This window comes from Colius striatus, chromosome 25 (genome assembly GCF_028858725.1).
Source record: "Colius striatus isolate bColStr4 chromosome 25, bColStr4.1.hap1, whole genome shotgun sequence".
Taxonomy (NCBI): Eukaryota; Metazoa; Chordata; class Aves; order Coliiformes; family Coliidae; genus Colius; species Colius striatus.
In genome coordinates, this window is record NC_084783.1 from 2,212,593 (window position 1) to 2,229,901 (window position 17,309).

Below are 17,309 nucleotides of genomic sequence, written 5' to 3' on the forward strand. Positions count from 1 at the left end.
CGGGAGCGCGGCAGCGCGGGCGGCGATGGCGGCACCACGCGGGCTCCTGGCGCTGCTGCTCCTCGGCGCGACCGCGGCCGCCGTGGCGGGGACAAGTACGGCACGGCCGGGGGGGGGGGGGGTCTGTGGGATGAACCGGGGAGGCGGCGGCGGCCGCTGCGGGCAGCCGGGGGCGGCTCTTGGGCGGCGGGGCCGGAGCCCTCCGGGGATCGCGGCTCTGCGGTGGGGTGAGAGCGGCGGGAAGGGAGGGGAGCGGCGCTGGAGCCGGCCGGGGCCGAGCAGGCGGCAGCGCGGGCGCCCTGCGGCGAGGCACGTCCTCGGCGGGCGGGGCCGGGCCCGGGGCGGGCGGGCCCGGGGGCGGGGGCTGCCCCGAACCCCCGCTGCGGCCAGGGACCGGGCCCGGGGACCTGCCCCGAGCCCCCGCTGCGGCCAGGGACCGGGCCCGGGGACCTGCCCCGAGCCCCCGCTGCGGCCAGGGACCGGGCCCGGGGACCTGCCCCGAGCCCCCGCTGCGGCCAGGGGAGAAAACAGGGACCGGGGGCTGCCCTAAATCCCCACTGCAGCCGGGGAGTAGCCAGGGACCGGGTCCGGGGCTGCCCCAAACCCTCGGTACAGCCACGGACCGGGCCCGGGGGCTGCCCTAAATCCCCACTGCGGCCCAGGCCCGAGCCCAGGGGCTGCCCCGAGCCCCCGCTGCAGCCAGGGGAGAAAACAGGGCCCGGGGGCTGCCCTAAATCCCCACTGCAGCCATGGACCGGGCCCAGGGGCTGCCCCAAACCCCCGCTGCAGCCAGGGGAGCATCCAGGGACCGAGCCCGGGAGCGGAGGCTGCCCCAGACCCTCGGTACAGCCAGGGGAGCATCCAGGGACCGAGCCCGGGAGCGGAGGCTGCCCCAGACCCTCGGTACAGCCAGGGGAGAAGCCGCAGCCCGGGGTCAGGGGCTGCCCCAAGCCCTCTCTGCAGCCATGGCCCGGGCTCGGTTGTTCCTTCCCCAGGAGCACCGTGCGGTCCGGCCGTTCCTGCTCGGCTGCGTCTCGGTACAAGGGACACGTTGTGCCCTCTGAGCCCGGTTTCTGAGGCTCTGCTGGCTCTAAAGCCCTCACATGGTGCTTAAGTGGCTTAACCCCTCGTGAGCAAACACCCCCCGGAGCTGCAGGGAGCTGGGGATGGCACTGGCCTCTCCTTGGGTGTTTAAAAAGCACAACCCCAAACGAGATGGGATTTGCTCTGAGCTGCTGCTCTGGCTTTTCATTTTGTTCCCCCTCCTGAGCTGGCATCAAAGCAGCCTGGTTGTGTGCTCAGAGCTGGGGGTGAGCAGGCAGCCCTGGCTTCTCCCTGCAGACCTGCTGCAGGAGGTGCTGGGGCTAAAGGCCCTGTTTTATCTAAGGCTGTTGTTCCTGGCACATCAGGTACTAAAATCAGCTGCTTGTGGTATCCTACTTGCTTGATTGTTATAGAGCCAAAGCCAAGGATTGAAGGTGAAAGAGTGGGAGGATGAGGAGAAAACAAGTGTCTGCTGCAGTGTTTCTTCGTGGCAGAGGTGTATTTGAACACAGGGCAGGGGGAGAACTGTGTGTGAAACCTCTCACTTGTGGGGTAGAACTTGAGTTTCATCAACTGACCTGAAACTGCCAATGTCTGCTGCTTCTTGCTCCCAATGCCAAGCTGAGTGGTGGTAGATTGACACCAAGGGGATGTGGGGAAAGCTGTTGCTGTCCTTGATCTGGGAAGAAGAGCTGCTCCATGAGCCTGTCTGTGTTCAACACACGTGTCCTGCCCCAGCTGAGGTGTGTTCATGACACTGATGCTTCAAGTAAACCACAGTGGAGGGTTGGAAAGTGAAGGGTTTTACCTCTCAGCCATGCTTAGATTTGGCTTTCTGGGGTAGAATCCATGAGAGATGATCATCTTAAACGGAGGTGTTCCCAACTTATGGTAGCTCAGCCTGCAAAAGAGCTGATGTGTGTGTGTGTGTTGTGGACTCTGTGCCCTCAGGAGGAGCTGTTCTGACTGAAAGCACTTCCCTTTGACCTGGATGTGCAGTGGCTGCCTGGTTATGCAAAGCTTCAGGGGAGAGTGGGTTTTATAGCTGTTGGTGGGAATGGTAAAAAGTGTCAGGACCTCAAAGTTCCCTTTCTAAGGCCAAGAAACAAAGGTCCTGCCAGGGAGCAGAGTGTGCCCTGGGGGACATGCAGGCTCCTGCCAGGGCTCCCTGTGCTGTCCAGCCTCCCAGACACTGTTTAAACCATGAGGACTCCTCCCTCTTCCCTGGGGGGAGGTTGTTTTTAGTTTGAAGGTGACCTGGGAGAACGTTATCTGGTCTTGCCTGCCCTCACCACTGCCCAGCTTGATCCTGTGCTGCACTGAGGTGTCCAGCTCTCCTTTATGTGAGCTGATTTCAGCCTGAAGCCCATCACCATTTGAGTAGCTTTGGGGTGGATTCCAGAGGGTTGATATTGGCTGTGCTCATGTGCCCCTGGACTTTGCAGGTGTGCCCAGGGTTTTGACTGCTTGGTCTGCTTTGTGTTGTGGAGGAAAAGGGAGGTATTAACCCTGTGTGAATGCAAAAGGTGCTTGCTGAAGCTTTTTTAGCCTGGGTGAGCTCTGTGAAGTGCCCTCTAACTCAAACAACCTTGCAGCAGCTGTTTTGTCAGCATACACTAATCACCTTGCATCTGTAAAAAAACAACCTCAACCAACCTTGATCTTTACTGGCTCCCACTTGAAACCAGGCTGTAGGTAAAATGGGACAGGCTTCTACAAGTGCTGCAGCTGGGAGTGTTTAATCACAGGCCTGGGCTGTAAAAGAAAAACCCAACCCCATGCAGCACACAGGTTAGTTGCTCTAGGAGTGAAACTTGGTGTGTGGCAGAGCTTGATACCCTCATGTATCTTTATGGGACTCCTGTCACCTGCCAGGTGATTAATAAGTATCAGCCTCCTCTTGAAAGTGTCTTGTGTTCAGGTTGCATCTCACCTTCCTCATCCAGCCACATTCTTCCAGGTTTTAGTGTGTAAAGCTGATGTTTTGCCTTTGAGAAACAGGGGAATTCTGAAGCTTACCTTGCAGATCCACTTGTGTTTCTCTTGAGTCTGAGCAAACTGGGTTTTGTCCCCCAAAATCACACAATCTTAAGGGTTAGAAGGGAACTGGAAAGCTCATCCAGTGCAACCCCCCCTGCCAGAGCAGGACCACTCTGTAGGTCACATAGGAACTCATCCAGGTGGGTTTGGAACTATCTGGGCAGCCCCTTCCAGTGCTCCCTCACCCTTTATTCCTGTGCTCACAACAGATAGTCACAGGAGTTCACATTAACATTCAAACACACCAACCCAAAGGTGCTCCCAGAGCCACGTCCTTTGTGCAGGTGCCTCATGGTGGGTGTGTGGAGGTTGGCTGTAACCACACACTTCAAGAAGGGAGGAAGGGACTTCCCTGGAAGCTGTCTGGGGGTGTGGGATGCCCTGTGAAGCCCACTGTTGGCACATCTGAAGAGCAGCCAGTGTGCAGGAAGGATGTGTTGCAAAGCTGGGCTGGTTCCTCTCAAATCTGACTGAGGTTGAGTCACGTCAGTGACCTTGACCTCTGTGTGATGCTTTTTCCTGCAGCCATGCTGCTGGAGCCTCCCTTCCTGCCCCCTCCACACACACACAGCTCCCCTGGGGCCCTGCCCTTCTCCTGCTGCCTTCTAATGCTCCAAGCAGCCCCTGCTAGGGACTGCTGGTTGTGATGGCTGTGCTGTGCCTGGCTAAAGATGTTTGGCAGCCCAGCTTTCCTCAGGCCAGACTCTCATGGACCTATGTTTGAACTCTGATCTCAAGCTGAACCTCTTGGCCTCTCACTTGCAGGAGCAGTTTGGAAAGGGCTGTAGTTCCACCCTGCAGCTGATTCTCCTGCTTCTCATCCCTTTTTATTACTAACTGAGCTCTGCAGAGTTCTCTCTCCTGAGATGAAAAGTCTGATGCCACTGTTTGTATGACAACAAATGGTACCAGTTTCCTCACCTGGCTTGTAACATCTTGCAGACTGCAAGACACTCCTTCCCCCCAAAAAAACTCCCTCCTGTTATCTTAATATTGTGTTTAAATGTATCTGCAGGGCATCTTGGTGAGTGTCAGGCTGTGCTGCTGCCAGCTTTCCATCACAACAGGCCTTGGGTGCTCAGGCAGACCTGTGGAGCACCTTGCCAGGGTACAGGGGATGCTGAAACTTGTGCAGGGCCTGTGGACAAGCCCTTGCAACAAAGAAATAGCTGTTGTCTTCATCCTGAACTGCAAGTGCCTGAGGCCTGAGTGGGTGTCAGGGGAAGCAGCATAGAATCACAGAATGGTGAGGGTTGGAAGGGACTTGTGGAGATGATCCAGTCCAACCCCCCTGCAGGTCCACTTAGGTCACACAGGAATGTGTACAGGTGGGGTTGGAAGCGTCCTGAGAAGGAGCCTCCACCCCCTCCCTGGGCAGCCTGGGCCAGGGCTCCCTCCCCTCAGCACTGAAAGAGTTTTTCCTTGTGTTAAATGGGACTTTTTGTGTTCCAGCTTCTTTCCATCACCCCTTGTCCTGTCACTGAATACAACAAAGTGCTTCCCCAACCTCCTGACACCCACCCTTTAGGTATTTGTATCTATTCATGAGATTCCCCCTCAGTCTCCTCTTCTCCAGGCTGAACAGCCCCAGGTTCTGCAGCCTTTCCTCATATGGAAGATGCTCCATCCCCTCAGCATCTTACTGGCTCTGTGCTGGCCTCTCTCCAGCAGTTCCCTGTCCCTCTTAAGCTGAGGAGCCCAGAACTGGCCACAGGACTCCAGCTGAGGCCTCAGCAGAGCAGAGGGGGAGCAGAACCTCCCTCACCCTACTGCCTTCACTCTTGCTGCATCCCAGGCTGTCAGTGGCCTTGGGCTGCCCTGGTGAGCTTTGTGCTGTCGTGCACAGTGTTGGTGATGCCCTGACAGCTGCGTGTTTCTTGTTTGGGGACATGTGCTGGGCTGTATGTTGTGCTTTTGCAGTGGAGCTACAGCAAGCCTTGTTGACTTGGAGGTGCAGCAGTTTCTTAGCAGAGTTCAGAGAGCCTGTGGAGGGGAGGGAAGGGAAGAACCCCATGCTTTGAAGATCACATATGGCCTCCTCTCCACAACCTGCTGCTGGTGGAGGCCGAATTCTTGCTTTGCACTAACCCTTTATGTTTTTTTTTGCACTAATACCTCTTCAACTCCTAGCTGGCTTTATAAAGTCCCCACTGTCTCAAAAGAGACTGACTCAGGACAGCGTGGAGCTGTACTGCGAGGCCATTGGCAATCCCATCCCTGAGATCCAATGGTGGTTCGAAGGGAACGACCCCAACGCCACGTGGGGGCAGCTGTGGGACGGAGCTCGCCGGGAGCGCGTCCACATCAACGCCACCTACAACCTGCACTCCACCAGCACCATCTCCATCAGCAGCCTCAGCCCCAACGACTCTGGGACCTACGAGTGCAGGGCCAGCAACGACCCCGACCGCAACCACTTGTCCAAGAGCCCCAAAGTCAAGTGGATCCGTTCCCAGGCGAATGTTTTTGTCATCGAACGTGAGTGGCCGGGTCGAGGCCACCCGGTGTCTCGAGTCTACCTGCCCTGCTCACCCCTCGCCCCCTGTTGTCCTGTTGGCTCCTCAAAGCTCCCTTTTTGGTACCTTCCTACCCTGAGCTGTAGAAGTGAGAGGCTCCCACCCTCTGGCATCTCCCTCAGCACATGACAATGGCTCAAAAAGGGGCTTGTGGCTTCCCAACCCAAACACAAACATCCCTTCGGCTGGCCCCAAGAGCCAAAGACTTGGAACCTGCTGCTTTTATTCCTGCCTTGCCTCCCTGCTGCTGGTTTTGCAGTACTGGGAGCTTTGACTCTGCACTAGATTCTTGCCCTAACCACCACTGACAAACCTGCCCTTCCCTACAGCTCGTACTTCTGTGACCAGCCTTGCTTTAAGCTCGCTCTCTTGCTCTAGTGCTACAAGCTGTGGGGAACAAAACCTGCTTTTGGCTCCCTTTTTGCAACCATTTTTGAAAGGACCCTGTGTGTGAGACACTCCATGTGATTGTAGTTGCTTGTCTTGTGGAAGTGGTGAGATTCCCTCTGCTTGGAGCTGTCAGGCAGCTGCTTTGAGTGAGTGAGAGAAACCCTGGTCAGCAGGAGGGAGACTGAACGTCCTGCTAAGGCCTCACTGTGAATCCTCCACTTAGAGCAGCTTAGCAGGGTTTGTTTTGCCAGCTTAAACGTTCCAGGGAATCCAGAACTCCTGTAGAACCTTCTTCCAGTGCCATTTGGGTAGGAGGAAAAGCAACATTGCCTGTCAGCCCTGTGCAAAAGCTGTTCCTTCCGAGGGACTGAGATTGAGAGGAAGGGTAGGAGCTGTGGTGCCACCGAGGCTCTGTGCTAGTGGCAGCTGTTTCCTTGGGCTACCTCCTACAAGCAGAAAGGCCTGAGTCATCTGCTGTTGCATAACTTGCTGCTCCTTGGCATGTGGAGGCTCAGGACCTTTTGGAGTCAGGGTTTGTGTGTGTTCTCCTTGGAGTAAATGTAACTGTTGTCTTGGGCTGCATCACATGTCACTCCCCTACGGTCTTGTTTGCTACCCCTCAGGACAGAGGGGCTTGACTGCCACCCCTTACCATCCCTCACTTTACCTGGAAGTGTGTGAAGTGTGCTGAGGTGCTGGGAGGTGCTGGCACAACGAGTGGCACATCAGAGCAGAGCCACACTCTTGTGAAGCGCCCTTCAGAGCGTGACCTTTTCCATTGCTTATTGAACACTGGGCTCTGCTGGAGCTGCACCCGTTGTAGGGACAGCAGGAGGCTCAGAATCAGCCAGGACACGTGGCAGGGTCAGCATTGGTTATGTCTAGGTGCAGTCAGGCCTGGGGATTATGTGGGTCATCAGTTCTAGCAGGCAACTGATTGCAAAGGTAAGTGAAGGGGGTTTTAGAGACAAGGAGCCGTGGGGTTTGGTAAGTGCAGTGAAGGTTCTTTGGGCTGACACCTCACCTCTGGGATGGCAGTGGTGTTCACTTCATGTCAAACCATTTGCCAACACAGGTCCTGACATCAAAGCTCATGTCACTGATGTTTCTGGGAAGCTGATCCTGAGCTGTAACATGAGTGCACCTTTCCCTGCCATCATGGGCCACGACTGGATGCACGGGGACAAGATCCTGCAGACAGACACTGACTCCAGTGCTTTCACCACTTACACGTGAGTGTCAGGGCCCTGCATGCAGGCCATGGGCTTGGCTGGCTTTTTAACCAGGGGCAGTTACTGTTTCCCATCAGCAGAAGCCAAAACTAAGTGCTCTCAGCCTTGCTGGAAATGGCATCAGATGAGCTAAACAAAGTTTCAATGGGGTGTAACAAGTGACAGGACAAGAGGAAATGGGCTGGAGTTGCCCCAGGGGAGGTTGAGGCTGGAGCTGAGGCAGAACTGTTTCCCTGAGAGGGGTGTCACCCCTGTGCCAGGCTGCCCAGGGAGCTGGGGCAGTGCCCAGCCCTGGAGGGATCCCAAAGCCCTGGAGCTGAGGTGCTGAGGGCTGTGGGTCAGTGGTGCTGGGCAGGGTGAGGGGAGGGCTGGGACTGCAGCAGCTCCAAGAGCTCTCCCAACTCAAGCAATTGCATGGAAGTTACATGCCACAGGTATCTCTGTAAGACAAGTTGTGCTGCTTCATGGTTCCGTGCAGGCACTCAGCTGGGCTCTGCTGGGTTGTCAGGTGCTGCCTGGCTGGTGTCAGCCCTGACATCAGTTCCCAGAGCTCTGAGGGGCCCCTGCTCTGGGCCAGACCATCAGCTCCCTGCTCCCCAGAGGCTGTGTGTGGAACAAGGGACACCCCAGTGTATGTTGTCTTTGCTTTGGGGTTTATGTACCATTCCAAAGTCCATCTGTTCTTGCACAACAAGCTGGGAAGCTGCCTGCAAGTTCTGGTCAAGGCTCTGAAACCATTTCCAGGGTGTAGCTGAGCAGAGATGGGAATACCAGGCCTTATTGTAACAGTGCAATGAGCTTTCCTTTCTGATTACAGTCAGGCCTGCCTGGCACTGACCCAGCAGCTGTAGAGGCATCATGTCCTTTTGTCTGGCAGTGCAGACGTGCCTGTCTCCCCATAGCAACAGGGAGCTGAACAAGGATTAAAGTATTTATAACCCAGCCTCCCTCTGGTGACCTCAATTCCTCAGCCCAGTGCTTTTGGGGAGTGGGAAGCTCTGTGCAGGGCAGGAGTAACAAACAGCCTGTTGTCCCAGGGGCAGCCACGGGACTGCAACTTTGCCTGAGAGCTGCAGAAGGAGATGTTTGTTTGCAGAGCAACATAATCCACTAAATCTCATTGTAACAGCTTGATGGAGGGGGAAAATGGGAAAGTTCTCCCAAGGCTTGGGTCTGTTTAGAGGAAACCAGCCTGAGTTTTCCTTTGCCATGTGTTCTAGTGAGCTTTCCTTGCTGGGAGGGATCTGTTGTCCTAAGCTCTTTGGCTCTTTAGAGGTGAGCTGCAGGGCTGGTCTCCATCATAAGGTGTGTGGGCACATCTTGCCTTGTGCTGGCTGGAGGACTCTTGCCACACTTCACATTCTGTTGGCTTTGCTCAGTAGGGTGTGATTGTATTTCATGAGCCTATATGGAAGAGGAAAGAGCCAAGGGGTTGGGCAAATCTGAAGTGGTGATGGTGTAATGGCCTGGTTGTCTTCATCCATAGCAGCTAACAGTCTAAAGCTTGCCTGTAGAGGCTCTGATGGGTTAGTGCTTTGGGTTAGGGAGTGAAAAGTGCTGCTTTACAGGCTTTGGGGCAAAACATCAGGAGGTGTCAGTGCCAACTGGCAGAACTGTGTCAGATGTTGTGTGTGAAGTCCTCTTCTGCCCTCCTCAGAGCAGGGTGCAGAGCTGGGCTGCTGCAGGTACATGATGCAGCATAAATACTGGTGCTGCAATGGATTTCCAGAGGGAAGGAGATTTGATGGGGCTTAAAGGTGTCTGTGGGGCTGCAGTTTGGCATCTGGGTGTGGGATCACTGGTGCTGAATGCTCAGCTCATGCTCTTGCTTTTGACAGCATTGAGGGGAAGAGGGAAGAACACTCTGGAGTCTATGAATGTGTCTACAAAAGCAGCCCAGTGATTAAAGGACAAGTGAATATTTCAGGTAACTTCCCACCTCTTTGTTTCAGGGTCTGAGGGAGGGGAGTGGGGGAAGCTGTGATCTCCTCAGCACTTTGCTTTATCTTCTCAGCTTCTTGCAAAGCTACTTCTAACCTTTGTTACAAGGCTGTTGCTGCACCTGTATTAGCAGGGCTTGCCCTGAGGCAAGCTCAAGTGTCTGTAAGGTCAGCTCTTAGCCCTTGCATTCCATCTGCCTGCTGCTGTGGGCATGTTCCCTCAAGAATAATGGGAGAGAGATAACATCTGGTGGGCAAATCTCTTGGAGCCTTTCTTGAAGGCAGCTTACCTTGTCCATCAGAGGTTTAGCTTGGAGATGAGGAAGAGCTTTTTTCCCCTCAGAAGGTTGTCAGACACTGTCCCCAGCCCTGGAGCTATTGCAAAGCCATGGAGCTGAGGGTTTGGCAGGGTGAGGGAAGGGCTTGGACTCCAGGGGCTTCAAGGGCTTTGCCAAGCCAAACCATTGTGGGAAGCAGTGTGATGTGTTTTCCTCTGAAAATGCCAAACAATGGCACTGAGAAAGAAACCTCCTGTGAAGTGAAACTTCCTAAAGTGAAGCCAAGCCCTGTGGCTGACTGACCCTGGCCAGGTGCACTGCAGGGAGCACAAATCCTGTGCATGTTTCCTCTTCTGAGGTGTCTGATTCCTCTTTCTCCCTTGCTGTAGTTGCACCCCAAGTGATGGCATACAAGAAATCTGAGCATGGCAATGAGGGGGACACAGGTGTGCTGACCTGCAAGAACCCCTCTTTCCCCCCTGTCAACTCTTGGGTCTGGTACAAAAATGGTCATGAGGTAAGTGCTGCAGTTTGCTTCTCTTTCTCCCCTTCTGCTTCCCAACAGAGAGGTGGGGGGTGGTGGCTGGTTAGAGTTGGGTATCTCACAGTGGTGCCATGGTAGTGGGAGGCCTCAGGGGGATTCCTGTTGTGGTAGGAACAGTTGTAGTGAGCAGCTCCCTTCATTCCAGGAGTCTGAGAGGGGAGTCGGAGAGGGGAGTCGGAGAGGGGAGTCTGAGAGCTCCCAGTCTGAGAGCTCCCAGTCTGAGAGCTCCCAGTCTGAGAGCTCCCAGTCTGAGAGCTCCCAGTCTGAGACACTCTTAAGGGTTGGAAGGGACCTGCAAAGCTCATCCAGTGCAACCCCCTGCCAGAGCAGGACACCCAGAGCAGGGCACACAGGAACTCATCCAACTGGGTTGGAATGTCCCCAGAGAAGGAGCCTCCACAGCCCATCTGGGCAGCCCCTGCCAGTGCTCCCTCACCTCAACAGGGAAGAAACTCTCCCTTGTGTTTCCTTGGAACCTCTTGTGTTCCAGTTGATATCCATCACCCCTTGTCCTATCGCTGCCCAACCCTTGCCCTCACCCTCCTCCTCCTCCTCCTCCCTTACCCCCCTCTCCCTCTCCAGCCCATCATCAACGGGACTGGTCGATACATCATCAAAACCAGTGGCAACAAGACTGAGCTGCGTATCCTGAAGCTGAGCATCGAGGAGGACACAGGGGACTATCACTGCAACGCCACCAACTCGCAGGGCTTCGGCGGCGCCAGCGTCAGCCTGCGCGTGCGCAGCCGCCTGGCAGCTCTCTGGCCCTTCCTGGGCATCGTGGCAGAAGTCCTGGTCCTTGTCACCATCATCTTCATCTATGAGAAGAGGAGGAAGCCAGATGAGGTTCTGGATGGTAAGAGTTGCCTGGGAAGGGAGTGTTGAGGTTGAGACCAAGGGATGTGGAGGGGGGTGGGGAGGGTGTTGTTGGGAAGGGCTGGGGTGGGTGTTTGCTTGAGGCTGCTCCTGAGGGCTCTTGTTAAAGCAATTGGGAGTCTCTCCCAGGCTCATTTGGCCATGAAGCTGGCAAGTTATGGCACTGTTTGTCACAGCCCTTCAGCAAGCTGTGCTTTGAATCTGGAGAGTGAGATAAGATTCCTGTGTACAGGTCAGGCTGACCCTCAGGTCTCACCAGCTCCTCTGCACTTAGTTCAAGTGGCTGTGTCCAGGTCTGGCTTTCCTTTAGCAGCTAACACTGTGCAGAAGGTGATTTCTGATTAACCAGTAGAGCTCTTCTGCTGTTGCAAAACTGTGGGGTTGTCAGTGATTCTATGAGACCAGGTTTAGCTTAATCCAGGTTCAATCCAAGCATCTGTTTTGGGTCCTCTGGGGTCCACACATCCTGACTCTGGGAGACTTCCTCCAGGCATGATGCTATCTTTAATCTGTCCTGGCTCCTCCCTTTCCTTATCAGTAGGAACCTGTATTGTGTGAGCCCAGCTGCCCTCCTTTATCTGATCCAGTTAACAATGAAGTGTAAATGCTCTGTATCCTTCCTGCAGCTGGGGCAGGCCCCTCAGCCCTCTGCACATCAGGTAGGCCTGGGCTGTGAGGTGCAGCACAGGGGCTGAAACAATATTCTTCCCCTAATTACAGAGCTCTGGAGGAATTCTGCTCAAGGCAGGTTGGTTTTTGTTCCTCCCCTGATTACAGGGCTCTGGAGGAATTCTGCTCAAGGCAGTTTTACAAGCAGGTGCTTTGCCCTCTGACACTCTGGGCTGGAAGGCAGATGTCATCTAAAGGGTGTTGTGGCTGCATCTCCCAGCAAACAAACCACCTGTAGCCTGTGTGTGTGTGTGTGAGTGATCTGCCTTCTGATGGCATTGGCCTGGTCTAGATCATAGAATGGGTTTGGTTGGCAAAGGCCTTGAAGCTGCTGAGTCTCAGCCTTCCCCTCACCCTGCCCAGCCCAGCACTGACACACAGCCCTCAGCACCTCAGCTCCAGGGCTCTGGGATCCCTCCAGGGCTGGGCACTCCCCCAGCTCCCTGGGCAGCCTGGCACAGGGGCTGACACCCCTCTCAGGGAAACAGTTCTGCCTCAGCTCCAACCTCACCCTCCCCTGGGGCAACCTGAGCCTGTTTCTTCTTGTCCTGTCACTTGTTACTTGGGAGCAGAGCCTGACCCCCAGCTCCCTGCAGCCTCCTGTCAGGGAGTGTCAGAGAGTGCTGCTGTCTCCCCTCAGCCTCCTCTTCTCCAGGCTCAACACCCCCATTCCCTCAGCCCCAGTACTCTTGTGTCCAGCCCCTCAGTGTCTCTGGGAGTGAGGGATGATCTGTCAGAGCTGTAGCTGATGCTTTGACAGATGCTGACAGGGTGTATATTCTGTAGTGTTCCACTACTCCTTGGCCAGAGCTCTGAAGCTCTGCCTCCTGTGTGCTTATGCATCAAACCCCTTTGACAAACACACATCAGCTTTACACTTCCTTGGTGTAAAGTGATTCTCTCCCCCAAAGAGTCTTTGTTGCTCCTTGAGAGATGCAACAGCAAGACATTGCTGAGCCAGCTCAGACCAATGCTGTTGCTCATGGGACAGGGTTGTGAAGTGGCTGCTCCCTGTTAACCTGGGATGGGCAGAGTCTGCCTTTGTGTATGGTGTGATATCCTTGCTGGTGTTATCTTTCCACTCTTCCCTTCTCTGCTGCTGGGTGTCACCTCAAATGGTAAGTAGAAGGTAGTTCCAGCCATGCTCTGTGTCTGGCCTCTCACCAGCTGCATGCAGCCCTGGTTGCCCAGGGCAGTGCCAGTGCTCAGTGCTGTTGGAGGGGAGCCTGGGCTGTGGAGGAGATGATGGGGAACCTTCTGTTGGAAGGTGGCAGATTGCAAGGAGCTGCTGAAAGGCCCCAGGGCTGAGCACGTGTTGGCAGAGCTGTTTTCTTAGCTGTGTAGCAAGAATGTGGTGTGCACTGTGGCTATTTTGAGCTCACAAAATGGGGTGGGGGTGTAGGAAGGGTGTGGGGCTGCTGCTGCCTGAAGCCTCATTGCTGAAACACCCTCTTTGGATTCCCCTTGAGTTGCTGGTGAAGCCTGTGCTGGGATCTGGGAGGGATCTGGTTTAAGGGTGCTAGAGAGCAACAGGGAGCTGAGTGGCACCTTTGTGCTCTTGCTGGGCATTTCCAGTTGCAGTGCTGGTGGTGGGAAGGCTGGTTGGTATCCTGAGGAGGATGCACAGAGGGTGTAAATGTGAAACCACTCAGCAGTGCTGCTCCAGAGGCTGACTGGATGCCTCTCTGGCTAGTGCCACCTCCATGGCCTCCTGGGGTGGTCTCAGGGTTAGTGAGATGCCAGTTAGGGCTCATGGTGGTGACTTGGTTGCCCTGTGAGCCAAACCTACCCTGTGCCAACAGAAACACCTGCTGAACAGGAGCTTGTGTCTGAAGTTTGTGCCCTGTCTAAGCTCAGACAAGAAGCAGCTTAAAGCTCACAGAAGGGGTGGTAGGGTTGTGGTGAGAAACAGCCCTCTGCTCTGCCAGGAGCCTTGGGGGTGAGATGCCACTTTGGGTTCAGCCCTGGGCAGGTGGGAGTATCCAACCCACTAATAACCCACCTGGAATGTCAGTCCCCACAGTGCAGAGGTGACAGATCATGTGTGCTTCTGCCCTGACACTGTTCTCTCTTTCTTCCTATGCTGTCCTGAATGTGAAGATGATGATGGAGGTTCTGCACCTCTGTAAGTACCTTGTTTTTCTCCCTGTTTAGCCAGATTTGTACTGTTGGGTCATGTCCATGCATGGAGTCTGCTCATGAGTATAAAAGCTAACTGGGCTGGGAAGTGCTGGGCAGGAGATTTTCCCCTCCCATGGCTCAGTTCATGTGACCTGTGGATAAACTACATGGAACTGGGGGTGACACCAGTGTCTCAAACTGACATTGTGCTGGTAACTCACCTCAGCCATCAGTCTGAACCTGAATCACATCAGTAGGAGAGAGGTTTGTGCTGATTCTTTCCTCACTGCTCCTTTTCTCTCCCCAGGAAAAGCAATGCCACAAACCACAAGGACAAGAACGTCCGTCAGAGGAACGCAAACTGAGAGCAGGAGAGAGGTGAGTGGCCTTCCCCAGGCCAGAGCTGCAGCTGCAGTGCAGACTCTGCTCCTCCTCACAGCCCCAGCTGCACCAGGACAGGCTGGGGGTGACCTGCTGGAGAGCAGCTCCAGGAGAGAGACCTGGCAGTGCTGGGTGATCATAAACTGGCCATGAGCAGCAACGTGCCCTCGTGGGCAAGAGCCAATGGCAGCCTGGGGGCAGCAAGAGAGTGTGGGCAGCAGGGCCAGGGAGGTTCTGCTCCCCCTCTGCTCTGTCCTGGTGAAGCCTCAGCTGGAGTCCTGTGGCCAGTTCTGGGCTCCCCAGCTGCAGAGAGACAGGGAACTGCTGGAGAGAGGCCAGTGCAGGGACAGCAAGATGCTGAGGGGATGGAACACGTGTGTGAGGAGGAAAGGCTGCAGCCCTGGGGCTGTTCAACTGGAGAAGAGAAGCCTGAGCTCAGGGGGATCTCAGCAGTGCTGATCAGTCCCTGCAGGGTGGGTGTCAGGAGACTGGGGCCAGTGGTTGGTGTGTGGTGGCCAGTGGCAGGGCAAGGGGTAACAGGCACAGGCTGCACACAGGCAGTGCCCCTGGCACAGGAGGAGCAAGTCCTTTGGTGCTGAGGTGAGGGAGCCCTGGCCCAGGCTGCCCAGGGAGGGTGTGGAGGCTCCTTCTCAGGAGGTTTCCAACCCCAGCTGGACACGTTCCTGTGCCCCCTGAGCCAGGGGAAGCTGCTGGAGCAGGGGCTGGGGCTGGAGCAGCTCTGCAGGGCCCTTCCAGCCCCAGCATCCTGGGATTCTATAACTGAGCTGAAGCTCTTCATCAGCTGCTCAGAGACCTGGCCCAGCTGCATCTGCAAAGGGTCTCTGGAGGAAGCAGCAGCATCCATGCAGGCAGAGACTCTTTGGCCCCAAATCCTCCTGCAGGATGTGTGGTGGCTGAGGGGGGAACACAACGTGCTGTGAAGTTCAGGCACAGACCATTGGCAGCCTGGCAGGAACCTGCCAAAGCTGCTGGGGTGGCACAGGGGGAACAGCAGCGTGGCCTCTGCCCAGGGGAGGTGGAGAAGTGTTGAACTTGAGTTAGTGCTTGCTAACTCCTGCCCTGGGCTCACACAGGAGAGCACTCTGAGCCCACAGCCTCTGTCCTGTGCTGCTCCATCAACCCCCCTCTATCCCAGTGCAGCTTTACTGGTCCCACTGGCTCATCTAACTGCCTTTTCTCTCTCTCCTCCCAGGTGACATGTAGATGAAGAGCTCACCTGGACTATTTTGTTTTCTTCTATTTTTATTTGGGGTAAAATAGCATCATGAGAGATTTTTAGTGTGTCCTTGCAGTTCAGTTACTTCACTTCTTAAAGAACCTTCAGCTGTAGGATCTAAAATACACTTCTTGTTTTTTAAACTGAGTTGTGGGGGGCTTTTTCTACCTGTGAGTGTAAATCCCTTGTTGCTGGTGAGTGCAGCTCACTGGCTGGCTCTGTCCTAGGTTGGTGTTGGTGCAGAGGGAGGGGTTGAGTGGGAACACAACTCATTTCCTCACCTCTGGGCAGAGCAGGATGTGTTGGGTAAGGGCTCTCCTCACCTCCTCGGGGTTTCAGGCTACTCCAGGAGCTGTTGGTAAGACCTGAAACGTGCCCAGTTCCTCCTGTGCTGCTCCACTGGCTGTGGGCAGTGTGGTCTGTGTTCCCAGCAGCTCTGTCCTGCCCTGTCTGTGTGGGAGACACTGCTCAGGTGAGCTGATGTGACTGAAGGCTTTAGGAAGCTCGTTCAGTCTTTCCCAGCACATGACTTGGTGCAAAGCTGATTCCTCTGTGGTGCCATGGCCTTTGGGGCAGCTTCCCAGGCAGCTCCAGAGCTGCTCTGAGCTCACCCTTGAACAGACAAACCAGGATGGGGTGGGGGGAGTGTTGGAGCTGGCCTGTGGGTAAATAGGATTGCTGGTAACTAACTTCTTGGGTGTGGGGTTCTCTTGTCCAGTTGCTGCAGTGGGGGCAGAGTCAGGGGGCTGGGGGGCAGCTGAGCAGTGGGGTTTTGTGCTTGAGCCTGAGAGCAAACAAGTGCTCAGTGGAGTCTAATACCTTTCTTGCTGAGTAGCATTGAACTGTTCCATCTGTTAACACACTTCACAAATAAAGATGATTCCTCTCTCTTTTATTTCCCTCCTCCCCCATCTCTTTGTTTGGACTCTGGTCTCTTCCCTCTTTGGCTGGATCTCCCTGGGTTGCCTCATCTCAGCCTCCTCTGGCTCTAGGACATGGTGCTGTGGCTCTGGTTGGTGTCAGCCCTGACTCTGCTCCAATCCCCAAGGCTTTGCAGCTCCAGAGGTGTTTCAGGCCTTGGTGCAGGGGGTTGAGCAGTGCTCCCTGCTCTGTGGAGCCACAATGGCCTTTGGGGGACAGTTCCTTTGGGCTTTGGGGTCAAGGACCAGCCCCAGCTTACAGCATTTGCTGCTTGAGGGGCTTGTGCTTCTTTGAGCAGTTATTTGTCTTCCTCCTCTTTCCTAGGGGAGAGAGCAAAGGTGGGTGAGGCCTTTGCTGCCTTGGCAGAGAGGACAGAGGCTGTCATGGGAGGGAGGGAGTCCTTTTTCTGCTGCCATCCCTGAGCTGGGGGGGCTTTTGCCTTGGATCAAGGTTGTGGGGTGCTGGGGGCTGGAGAAGAGCCTCACACCCTCCTGCCTCTGCCTGCTCTGGGCATGCAGGTGAACTGGGCCCTTGTGCCCAAACACTTGTCCCTGCATGGGAAGGGGTAACTGGGGAGTGTGGCTCTGAGTTGCAGGGCTGTGCTGGGACCTGCTGCTTGTGCTGAGGGGTGGCCCAATCCCTCCTGAGAGCATTTGAGCTGCCTCAGTGTGCCAGCAGCCCTGGCTGCCCGGGCTGTGTGGCTCTGCAGCACGTCAGTGGGTTATGCAAGCCCTGTGCAAACCCTTCCCAGGCAGCCTCGTGCTGCCGGCTGCCCTCCCGGTGAGAAAGCAAACGCAGGGCTTAATTGCCTTGATGAGGATTAGGGGTCCTGCCTGACCCAACACAAAGCACCGCTTGTGCCTTTTGTTTGGCAGAGCAGACCCGGGAAAGGGGAGGGAAGGAGGGGATGGAGTGGCAGCGTGCTGCTCTCTGCTGGGAATGCTTGCTTGAGGTGATGGGGTGCAGGAACCTCTGCTGTGGTGGTCCCCGGTAGAGGGTGGATGCTGTGGGTGCTGGATCCTGCTCCCTGACTCCTCAGGGTGAGCCTTGAGCTGCTGCTTCGCTGGGGCTTTGATTGCATGGGCAGCTCCAGCCTCTTGCTGCTGGGGAGGAGGGAGGG

General features: G+C 55.6%; 1 protein-coding gene across 1 annotated transcript; it reads left to right on the top strand.

Moving 5' to 3' along the window:
• Positions 1-16,163, top strand: BSG (basigin (Ok blood group)). Its single transcript, XM_062015005.1, has 8 exons — positions 1-95; positions 7,066-7,222; positions 9,061-9,149; positions 9,830-9,957; positions 10,567-10,840; positions 13,630-13,654; positions 13,958-14,028; positions 15,245-16,163. Exons 1-7 carry the CDS (start codon positions 26-28, stop codon positions 14,013-14,015), a joined length of 801 nt encoding a protein of 266 aa, XP_061870989.1. The 5' UTR covers positions 1-25; the 3' UTR covers positions 14,016-14,028; positions 15,245-16,163.
• The last annotated feature ends 1,146 nt before the right edge of the window (positions 16,164-17,309 follow it).